The 12,243-nt window shown below is 36.9% G+C and overlaps 1 protein-coding gene across 1 annotated transcript in view; it reads right to left on the bottom strand.

The window, feature by feature from the left end:
- THSD7A (thrombospondin type 1 domain containing 7A) overlaps positions 1 to 12,243 on the bottom strand; it is a 626,307-nt gene that overhangs the window by 136,395 nt on the left and 477,669 nt on the right. The window contains exons 7-8 of the mRNA XM_033088067.1: positions 5,970 to 6,125; positions 4,378 to 4,590 (exon numbers count right to left, since the gene is read on the bottom strand). Of these exons, the coding sequence (XP_032943958.1) occupies positions 4,378 to 4,590; positions 5,970 to 6,125 (369 nt within the window). The remainder of the gene's footprint in view (positions 1 to 4,377; positions 4,591 to 5,969; positions 6,126 to 12,243) is intronic.

The following is a 12,243-nucleotide window of genomic DNA, read 5'->3' as shown; positions in this document are numbered from 1 at the left end:
TTGAAAAAAAAAATATTTGCATATAATGAATACACACACTTAAGTCCACATATCTTATACCTATATATGATTTTTAAACATTTAATATGATTGGTATAGTCTAGCTGTACAAGAATTGGTTGGCAGACATTGTTAATAATCCAGTAGTTTTTAAACATTATGGCATGACACTATAGTGTGTTACAATCAGATTTTAGGTGTATGTAAAACAATAGTTGTTCATGACATGTAAAGTAGGTTAGTTACTTTAAACAAATAAGTTAGAGTGATTCAAGCTTATCTGTGTGATAATGGCATTCTCGTTGCATTTTGATATACTTTACCCAATGGAAGGGGACGGAGGTCAGCTAGAGCCATGGTGCTTCAATAATGACATAATTCACTCTGAAGACACAGGCTGGTCACTGCTCTGATTACTGTACCTCTAGGACAGGGGTGTCCAAACTTTTTTCAACATTTTTCACCCAGGGCCATATGCGGTAAAATACACAAACAGCCGGGCCACTCACTTGAGGTGAAGTACGTGTTGCCTCACCTGGTTTATTTAAGTAAACTAAATATATTTTTGGAATTTGCTGCGGGCCAATTAACAATGGATTGCGGGCCGCAGTTGGCCCACAGGCTGCAGTTTGGACACCCCTGGTCTAGGAGCTGTGTAATGATGAACTGCTGTTTCAATTTACTTCCATAGAAATATTTTTTTGTTTGTTTTATAAAACCTGGTGTCAAGTATGAATATGAATCATGTATGTCAATGTCACTGATTGTGACATTTACGCATGTGGAGAGAAATAAGAAAGGTAGCGTAGAAGGTGCAGGCATTTTGAAACTGCTGAGGTTCACGGCTTTACAAAGCAATATCCAAAACAGAATAACACAACCGTGGTTTTGTCAATACTCTGATACCTGAAATAGGTAATGAAATATGGATGGCATTATTTTATTTTTCAACAGAGGAGAGAAAAATACTACAAAAACAATATTTGGTTTACAGTCCCCTTAAGTAATCAATAACACAATAGATTTTCCCCCCACTATCAGCCTAATAGCCTTGCTTTGTTCTGTCTCTAACCAACTAATCTGAGAAACAAAATATTCTTGCCCCACCAGAATTATACCTTTAAATGAAACACTGGCAAATTTTGCAAAATCTGAAATAGGGCAGATTTGGAGTATTCTCATAGATTCACCATCCTCTAGCATGAGCCCCACCCTCAAATATTACCACCAGACCTTTGGAGTAGTTCCTATTTTTGGGCTTAGAGACCTAAAATTGAATGGCTGATGATCTTTACATTATGAGCAGTATTTTTATATTACACCTGAGATGTTTCTCTCTGGAGAGTCGAATTGTCCTCTGAGTTCTCTTTCACCTGAGTACTCTGCATTCTCTGAGTTCTCAGAGAAGTTATACTTCTCTGTCAGGGAATCTGTCCAGGGAGTCCTCACAGCCCTTCCCCAGTCCTGCTCCTTGGCAGACAGTTGAAAAACTGAAAGCAGCAGCAGCAGCTAATCCTAATGATCTCTGGAAGCCCGGACAAATCATGTTTCAGGAAAAAAGGTTTTGAGACTTGAAATGTTGTGAGGTCATTAACAAACTTCTAAAATTGGTGAGGAATGTGGAGAGAAAACAAGTTATTTTATTATTTGCTACATTCACAGACTCTAAGGTTTCATTTCCCTAGTTGAGCTTTAACTTAATTATAAAACAAAATCTATAGCCGCAGCCAAGCCTAGAGGTAGAGCCTGCACAACTAATCAACTGGAATTCCCTGGGTTCGATTAAATTACAAAACAACATTTGGTGCAGCTGCTAAACACTTACCAGGTAACCACAAGGTAATAGTACTGGAGTAATATTTACAGATCTCCAGCTTTTGCTCTGATTCCATCAGCACAATCATGCTTTGATTGTATATAAATTTGAGCAGCCTCTAGGACTTATAATAATAGAGACTTTCCTTGAGTTTATAAACCCCTATATATGAATCTAGTCAAAATATTGAGTTGCACTACAACTAGTTAATGTCAGGAAGTAAAATTCAATGATGAAAGAGATGTTCTGACAAAGGACAATAATAACAAATTGAATATCAATAGAATACATGTTACCATTCTTAATTCACTCTGTCTGTGAGATAGACGAAGTGAAACCAGTTTATGTATACTGCAAATTATTAATTTGCTTTTAGGTTATAGCATACATTACTTTTCAATGACTAGACATGTCTAGCTCATTCTTCTGCTTGTTATTCAGTGTTCCACAAGGCAATTTAGGAGGTGAATATTTGTATTACAAAACATTTTTTACCTGACAAAATTAGAATTAACGACTGACGTATTTAAAATTGCCAATTCCTCTAGTATATTTAAAATATACTCAATTTGCAATAAATGAGATCTGATTTTTCATTTGATAATATTTAGGCAGAAGTCCATGCACAATTAACTATTCATCTTAGGATTTTTTTTTTTTTAATTTTACCTCACCCAAATACACCTTTTATAATACCTGGGATCCCAGTTCCTTCCTAGGTCTATAGGAAAATTATTTGAATTGAGGAAAAAAATCAAGAAGCACTATCAGTAAGGGAGTTACCAATGATGCTAAAATAAATATGATCCCTTACTGTTTTTAAAGCAACTCAGAAGATAATAAAAAGAGTGCCATCTAATCCAAATTAGGATTGGAAGTGGGTATATAAGTACAACAGAATATGTTTCTTTTGTTCTCTTTTTCCTAGATGTCAATCTCCCTTTATTCTTTCCCTTTAGAACAGAACTGGCTAAAAGCTAAAGAAAGGCTGTATCATAGCTAATTATGTCTACAGAGGGAAAAGAACAGCAGAATACATGAAATTCATTGTAAAATACTTGGAGAATAATCCCCTCTTCACCTTGCCACCTCAATGCTGTTTCGGGTTTTACCTAGTGGCGTCCCTGCAGGACTGCCTTGGAAGCCTGGACAAAGACAACACTGCACGTCTCAAAGTTGAAAGGCTAATTTCTCAGTACTGAGAGTGTCTGTCAGTCTCTTACCCCAGAGAGTATCTTTCTCTACTGAACAATGACTGAATCACCGGAGGAAACAATTCTGCTGGCTGTGAGAAAATACGATGGAAGGAATGATGACAGTTACCAGATGTTCTCCTGCCCCTGAGAGGGCACCAGAATGTTCCACAGATGCTGTAAACAGCACAAACTGACAAACCAGAGGACCCTGGGGCTTGATTCTCAGGCTGCTCTGATGTGCAGAGTCATAGGATTCGAGAGTAGGAAGGAATTTGAGCAATGATCTTAGCCAGAGGTTTTAAACTATGTGTGCAGAAGGTCTATGTTACCTAAGTGTGACTCAGGGATGGCTGACGAGTCAAAGGATTTCCTCAAAACAGTAGCAGCTCTCTTGGAAAGAATGTAAAAATCTTAAGTCAGGGATAACAACAAGACAGGATATTGTATTAAACAAAAATCAGTTGTCAAAGTCCAATGTGTATAATGCCTGTGGTTCAGGAAAAGAACTGTGTGGAAAATCACCATCCCAGTGGCTCTCTGACATTTCTAGAGGGGTGGCCCCTAAGAGATCAGAAGTTTGATTCAGGAACTCTAGGCTCTGCTACACCTTGTGGATTGGGAATCAGGAAATTAAATTATATCACTAAGACACAGTATCAGGGCAAAAAATAAAGGCTTCTCAAGACAAGTCAACCAATCCTTACAACCCTTCTCATTTTCTTTGGAAAAAAAAATACCAATTAGAAAAATGTTACCTTTCCTTGTTGTTTTTAAATTTGGCAATTTAATCCATTATTGGCCTGATGATAATTTTAGTCTTATTCAACATCACCTGTTTCAAATTAAAAAAATATCCTATAATAGTTCAACTAACCTTGCTACTGCTACCATTAGAAAGAAAGGAAAAGAAAGAGTATTAAAAGAGAGGAAGGAAGGAAGAAAGGCAGGAAAGGGGGGAGGGGGAAAGAGGGAGAGGGAAGAAGAGAGAGGAGAGAAGAAGAGAGAGAGAGAGAGAGAGAGAGAGAGAGACAGAGAGGAAAAATTTTGCAAGATCCTACGAAAGCAGACTCCGAACGCAAGAAAGAGCAAAGAGAGAGAGCTCTCCTCTCCCTCAAGAAGAGCAGCGAAATCCAGGATCACTCGAAGAGCTCCGCGAAACACGTTATACAGCAAAAAGAAAGGAGGGAGCGAGAAGGAGGGGGAGGAAAAAAAAAGAAGGAAGGGAGAAAGGAAGAAACAGCTATTTCTGTGTTTGTAAATGGAAGTAGTTAAGATGAACGAAGACAAGTTGTTAACACAGGGTAAAGGATATCTCCAGGGTTAAACATTCATTCATAAAAAACAGGATAGATGCAACTGTCTCACCATCACTGTTGATGCAGACAACCTCTTGAACTTGACTGCCTGGACCACACTCTTTTCCATTATCTGGTTCACAGTCCGCAAGCCTCACTGCTTTCCAGTCGTAGCAGGATGGCTCCTCGCAGGGAATGGCTTCCAGTAAGTGAGGGCAGTTCCCAATGCTCCCAGAGCCCCCCGTGGGCTCACTGGTAATGCGCCGCTTCCTCAGTTTGAAACCTGAATTATTGGGAAAGGGTATTGTTACCATCATATTGTTACCATCATGGGTTGACTGTTGCAGAAGCCTGAATGAAACCCCGAGTGAAAGCTGGATGAGGTTACAGGGTAAAAGTCATATCTGCTTTAACCACTGGTGTATCCCCAAACTCCAGCTTAATGTGAGCTCATTAATAATTTATTAAATGAATAAATGAATGAATAAACAGAATGGCCAAAGAGGGACATTTGGTGTTAGCTTACTATAGTAAAAATAAGGCAAGAAATGCCAAGTACCTACCATCTCCCTTGAGGGCTAGAGTTGGGGGGAGGGAGGGAGGGAGGGAGGGAAAGAGAGCAAAATCTAGATTGATTTTGCCTGACTTGGGAAGTCTGTAGTTATAAAATATTCAAAGAAACAATGAAATCTCAAGCTATTCAGAAATATTCATGACCAGACAAAAGTGCTATTACTCTGAATTCTTTAACACTATCACACAATTAACTTTGAAAGGAGCTTCCGAGAAGTTGGATAGTCTCAGGGAAATTGCCTCTTTGAGCCTTAGTTGATTTTAGATTCCCTGGGAATTTGAATTAGGGATATAAACCATCTGGGCTGTAATGAGGAGTATTCAAAGTCCTGCTCTGTGCTTTAATAGCACCTAAGTGTTGCCCTTCCTGACAATGCACAACAAAATTAATGTCTGTTTATTGCTATGTGCACACAGTAGAATCACTAAGATGCTGTCCTTTGAAACAAAATACGAAAATGATTTCAATTACTAGATCATGGGAAAATAACCCCGCCATGCCTACCATGTAGTAAACCATTGCATTTATTCTACTCCTCTTAGATATATCATTCGCATCATGAAAGCAATAGCGTTTTATTTTTGTTTTTACCTTCAAAGTGATGAGTTCTGTTTACTGGGCATTAACTATAGGTCAGGCATTGAATTACGTACTTCATGTTTATTATCTCATTGAATCTTTAGAGACAACTTGGGTGGCAGATATTATTACACCTCTCTTGCAGATAAGGGGACAAAGATTTAGATGAGTTAATTAACTTTTCTAAAGACTATAGGACTGAGTAGGTTTTCCAGTCCAGGTCAGTCTGACAGCACAGCTCATCTTAACCACTGCATTAAATTGCTTTAGATGGTCTCCATCTGTCGTCTAAATTAACAAGTATCTTGTCTATATTGTTCTTTAGTGTTAATCTTCTGGTACCATCACCAGAGTAGGTTTATTCATCTTTTGCAATCAATACTCTTGACCCATTCTGGAAAAACCACAAATGAGTAACTGCAAGAAACAACACAGAAACATTGTTAAATAATTCATGCTTTGACTTAATTGAGGAGAGTTTTAAGCATGTCATGTGACTATTAACGTACCTTTCTTGCCTTGCTGGTCGTTACAGTTTTCATAAGTACAAGGTCCCCAAGCTGTCCAAGGCGAAACCTCACATTCAACAGGACAGGGAACGTGGCACAGCTGTGAAGTATTAGGGACAGGACCAGCGCAAGATTCCAAATCCACTGGCTTTGAGGCTGTGGGCAGAAAAGCAGAGAGATTCCTAAAGCATCAAACAAATTGTTGTGGTCAACGATATGATTCTTCTGAATACATGGAGAAGGAAAATGCTTAAAGAAGTGCCACCAAGACATTATTGCAATGCTTCTCAGCTACATCCTGAGAATAAAAGGAGAAGGAGTGCGGGGGAGGGCGGAGGAGGGGAGAAACAGACAGTGTAGTCAAAGAAACAGGACTAGAAGTCTTATGGATTGTTTGATCACCAGTTTTACCACTAATTAGCTACATGATTAGTAATGCTGAGCCTAACTTCCCTAGGCAGTGAAATAATCTTTAAGGTCAATTTTATCTCTAAAATTCTATAGTTAGATTCTAAGAAAGTGGAATCTACTTTAGAGAACTGAACACAATAGGAAGGGGACTACAGCATTATATATATGGGAAAAAATCTCCACTGAGGGGCTTTTGAGGGAGGAGTCTCTCTTCCCAGTTTTGATTACCGGACAGGTAACTAGCTGGTGGATAGGATGGAGAAAGAGCTCATGCCACCAAATGGGGTATCTCTCCCTACCTCCAGCTGCAGGACTCACCAGACACTTTCCAGACTTTTATTGAATACATTATGTGCATACTTGATCCAAGTCTCAGAATTGCTGAAAAGACTGATTTATAATTGCCCATGTCTGTTCATAAGTTGACCAATGAACTATGGATACATATTGCTTGCCCTTGCTTCTCTTCTTTTCTATTTTGATGCCTGCAGTTTGGCTATTTTGTCCAGCGCATTCATTGGACAGTTAATGTCAAGGTGTGTCCATAGTTCTGGTCAAAAATGAGTCAGTGAGAAAGACATTTGAAGCTATATAGACAGCAAAAGAGAATCAAGTTTAGCATCTTGTATAGTATTCAGCGATAGTTACTTTTGTTAAAAGTTTTAAGAAGTAAATATCTTAGACACACATTTCCTTTAATAAAAGCTAGTTCCTGTTTCCCTCTGATAAGTTAGAGTGCCCACGCCTGTGGCACAAAGCACTGAAATAATAGATGTCTTTGATAATTTTTATTGTCTTTATGTAAAGGACTATCACATTCCAAATACATATAGAAGCTCACAGAGAAATTAAAATATTTTAAGCTATATTATCATAACTTTTAAATAAAAGTATTAAATATATCTGCTTGTAGTTTACACTCTAAGGCAAACTGTAGGTACATGTGCATCCCTCAGCTTTCTGCATACACAAACATATACAATCAATACCACCTAAAGGCTCTTACTCCTCTTCCTGGCACTGATTTTCTGTTCTGAAAAATATTCTATAGATTTTATTTTTTCTTTTGCCTCTTAGAAGTGCCTATCTGCATCCCCTCTTGCTTCTCCCCACCCACCCCAAACACACATGCTGCAGTGAATATCAATGAATGGGCACCCCTAATGTGCTTAATACGGAGGACCATGAACATTCTTAAATTTATCAGAATTGCTGCTAACATGCAGCCAAAGCCCAAAATGATTAATTTTATCGCTTTCCAACAATGAAAGTATTTGGCACACTAATGACAGAAAGTACAGAAAGAAATGCTTCACTTCTCTGAATATAAAACATAATTTGACATCAATAATACTTATTTCACATAAAATGAATTGTTTTTAAAATCCTTACAGGCATACGAGTCTTTTGACCATTAATTTTATGTGTTAACTTGACTGGCGTAAGGGACACCCAGATAGCTGGTAAAACATTGTTTCTGGATGTGTCTGTGATGGTGTTTCTGGAAGAGATTAGCATTTGAATCTGTAGATTGAGTAAAAAGGATCACCCTCACCAATGTGGGTGCGGTATCAACCTATCCATTCAGAGCCCAAATAGAACAAAAAGGTGGAAGAAGCAAAGATTCTCTCTCTTTTTCCTTGAGCTAGGGCATCCATCTTCTCCAACACTTGGCATCAGAGTTCTTCGCTCTGGGATAGCAGGAACCAGTGGCCCCACTGCCATAGTGATGTGATCCAATTCTCATATAAACATCCATCTATCTATTATCTTTCTATAGTACCTATCTATCTATCTATCTGTCTATCTGTCATCTATCTATCTATCACCTATCCATCCCATTGGTTCTGTTTCTTTGGAAAATCTTGACTAACACAAATCTACAGTATGTAGAAAACTGTAACTGCAAATAAACATAAGTGATTCCTTCACTTGTGGAAACTTTCAAACATCATTCAAATTAGAATCGTGTATATAATCACGTAAAAAGTCTTCATTTTTTTCTCTTCTTGACTAAAAGTAACTTTAAACCTAAGTGTTTATATTGTTTCAGAAATCATGATGACCAGAACGGGAAGTCTACTGGATATGCATCTGTGAAGACAATAAGAGCTTGAAGAAATTTATTTGATACATAAGTTTAAAAACTTTAGGAAGGAAACAAGGTTTCATTGAGGAAACAGGTTAAAACATTGTGTTTCTAATTCCTGGCCCTTTTCATTTCAAGCTTAATTTAAGCTTTCAGTGGATTTCGAATGAATCAAGTAGAATGATCAGTTACAAAAATCTTCTTGAGCTATTGAGAGAAATGTGATAAATAAAGGCTTGAGAAAGTGTAGCTTAAAGCAAAATACTCGAGACCTTCTCAGCTTCTAAGCTAACCAAGTCAACACTGAGATAATAGCTCTTGAAAAATAACTTCAATTTTATAGATGTCTTTATATAGTAAAGTTCTTTCATTATCAAAGAAACACAAGGAGAGAGTACATGTTTGTTTGTGTATTATTCTATTCCTTCATGATTTTCATTATAGGCTTTTCTTGTAAATAGTGTATATATTGATTAATGTAAATCGCAGATAGTAGCTGCGCTTCTCAAAGCTATGAGTCAATTACATTTTTGCAATTGCCCAAGGGTTATTTGGAATAAGTATGATTCAGTGAATGAGGCAAAGAACAGACCTTTGGAGACCTTACTGAGTTCCAGTTTAATTTGATAATTCCTGTAGTTCTGTATTATATAACATAATATATACTGCTGATCCCATATTCTCAAAAATTGAGATTTGTGTTTTCTAGAATGGCTTAGTCATTATTCTTGTATAATTTTAAGAAATTGTTCATAAAGAACAAGTTCCAAAGAAATATTAATACATATTAGACTTTTTAAAAAAGTCATATTGTCTAGCCTATAATAATAAAGGTGAGATATTTATTTTATTGTTCTCATATGACTTAAAAGATACTCAATTATACTTACTTTGCATGCCTCACGAGATCACAAAAAAATGTCTGAACTTTTCTAGAATTAACAAAACAAACCAAAAAAATTAGTGCATTTTTGTAGGTCCAAAACATTTTTGTATTTGTATGTTTGGAACATTACAGATGGGGAAAAAATCATTATAGGAAGCAAACTTAAGACTTTTGTTTACAGCCATGTGGCCAATGAGGTATTCTGAAAATACAACCACTGCAGAACCCCCAAGAACAGCTAATGTATTAGTTTAAAAAGGAAATGCTTTGAGATGATTGTAGATTTACATGAAATTATAACTTCACAGAGATTCTATTTATCCTTTATGCAGTTTCTCCCAATGATAAGATCTTAAAAAATTACAGTATAATATGACAACCAAAATATTGACACTGGTGCAATCTAGCTTGCCTGCTTTCTCTCCAACTTCCAGAGTCATTTTATGGTTTGTTTACTACATAATGTCCAGAAATTTTTCTTTTTCAAGCAAAAGAATTAGAAAAAATTACATCTCTTAGATCTTCCTGGAAGCATAAGTTTATACGTTATTTTTAAATAAAACCTCTTAATTATATAACTGGAATCACAAGAAAGGAAAATCCTCAAAGTCTTTCCCAAATTCACAGCAGGGGTCTGGTATAGTAGTGGAATCCTAAATCTGGCTTCTTTCTGGCACGTTACTGATCACAGATCACAGAACCTTCAGTTTTAACGGCCTGGTGGGAGACCTAGAATTGCATATCCAGAATTCTTTAATTATCAGGAGCAAAGGAAGACATTTTTCAGACAGAAAATGAAAGTTTAACTATAATGGACCAACATTAGGGAATTTTCCAAGGATTTATTTCTCATAAAAAGGAAAGTGAACACAGAAACAGAGTCTAAGATGCCACATGTAAGGTGATGAAAGAAAATCGTAAAGGCGAGTAAAATAAAACATTGGCTATAAAAGCATAATTATAATAGTTAAATAGGGGAATGTGGTAGGCAGGATAATGCTTGCTCCCAGCCCCCCAAAGATTCCATGCTTTAAATTTCGGAATTTGTGAAGATGTTATTTGAATGGCAAAAACGACTTTGCAGATATGATTCAGGGTTCAAACCAAAAATGGGAAAGTAGTCTGGATTATTCAGGTGGGCACAGTCTAATCACATGAGCCCTTAAAAACAGAGAACATTTCCCAGACAGGTCAGGAAGAGGAGACAGAAGAAGCAGGAGAGATTCGAAGCATGAAAGGTACTTGATTTGCCATTGCAAGCTTTGGAGGAAGAGGATAAGAAAAGCCAAGGAATGTGGATGGCCTCTAGAAGCTGGGAACAGTCCGCAGCCGACAACCAGTACAGGAATGGAGATCCCATCCTCTAACTGCAAGGAACTGAATTCTGCCAACAATTGGAATGAGCAAGGAGACAGGTCCTCTCCTAGAGCCTCAAAAAAGGCGAGATCCATGTCCGATTTCTCACTTACAGAACTGTAAGATAAGGTGTTAAGTCTGTGGTAATTTGTTATGGGAGCAACAGAAAACTAACAGAGTTATAAATAGCAAGACAAGACTAAAATTCAAGACTGCATAGTACATAAGTTGGTAAAGGGTAATCAGAGATAAAATAGTCTAAAGCCCTTAGGAAGGTAAATATATTAATTAGAGATTGTATACATTTGGGTCAGGACCTTAACATTTTAAGGTAATCTCTTTATATATATAGATAAAATAAGGATGTATAACTTCTAAACAAGGGAAACAATGTAATAACAACAAACTGCTGTAATAAACTCTAAGGAAGGAGAAACAAAGAAACAGGAAAAGTGGTCAAAGAAAATAAGATTTGGAAGAAATGAATACAAAATACTAAACTTAACCACTCAAAGCCAGAAACGATTAGACTGAATAAGAACGTAAAATAAAATCCAAACTGACATTTTATATCCACCAGTTTACCAGAAATTTAAAAGTTTGACACTACCAAGTACTGAAGAAGATGTGAAAAACCAGGACAGTTAAACACCACTGGTGGAAATCTAACTTATGCTCACCATTTTGGAAAAAAACTTGGAATAATCTAGTATGATTGAAGATGTGAACACTACACTCCCAGGTATACACCCTGAAAAAACTGTCAGACATTTACCTCAGGAGATATTTATAAGAATTGTCATTGAAATATTGCTTATAATTGCAAATTTCCAGAAATAACTCAAGTGTCCAACAAAAAGGGAATGGGTATAAAATTATGGATGTCAATTCTGTGGAATACTAAGCAGAGTTAGAAATAAATGAATGAGAGCACAGTCATCAGTAGGGTAAAACCCACAAATATATCAAAGAGGGTAGAAAATCAGAGAAGAATACGAAAGTATACCATTCATATAAACTTTATAAAAACCAAGCATTATTATCATGTTTTGGAATAAATACTTAAGACTGGGAAAGAGGAGAGCAGCCACCATTGTCTAGAAGCCGGCCTGATACTTTCAGTTGGCCTTGGTGTTTTTATAATAGCAGCTGTCCTGACACTCAGAGCTGTGCCATGGCATTGTCCTGTTGGACATCAACAATTTCACAAAGGGTGAAATCAAGCAAAGTCATTCTGTACTATGATGGAGTGAGACAAAAAATAAGACCACTTCATGATTTGTCAAGTAAAAACAGGGTAACTGTGAGAACCATCAAAATTATCAAATAATTCCCTCTGCCAGCTAATATGAGCTCTGTTTCTCCACCAATTATAGCTTTAGTCTCCTGCTAGTCTTTCCTCCTTCCAAATAAGGTATATTGAGATACCTGGCCACACAGTTATCCTTGCTTTCTTACAGCATTCAATCCAGGCCAAAGCACACTTATTAGAACCCTCCTAAAAAAGTCACAATGGAAGTCCAAGTGCTGTA

This window comes from Rhinolophus ferrumequinum, chromosome 20, assembly GCF_004115265.2.
Source record: "Rhinolophus ferrumequinum isolate MPI-CBG mRhiFer1 chromosome 20, mRhiFer1_v1.p, whole genome shotgun sequence".
Taxonomy (NCBI): domain Eukaryota; kingdom Metazoa; phylum Chordata; class Mammalia; order Chiroptera; family Rhinolophidae; genus Rhinolophus; species Rhinolophus ferrumequinum.
Note: the sequence above shows the minus strand (reverse complement) of the source record. Positions and strands in the feature narration are given on the sequence as shown.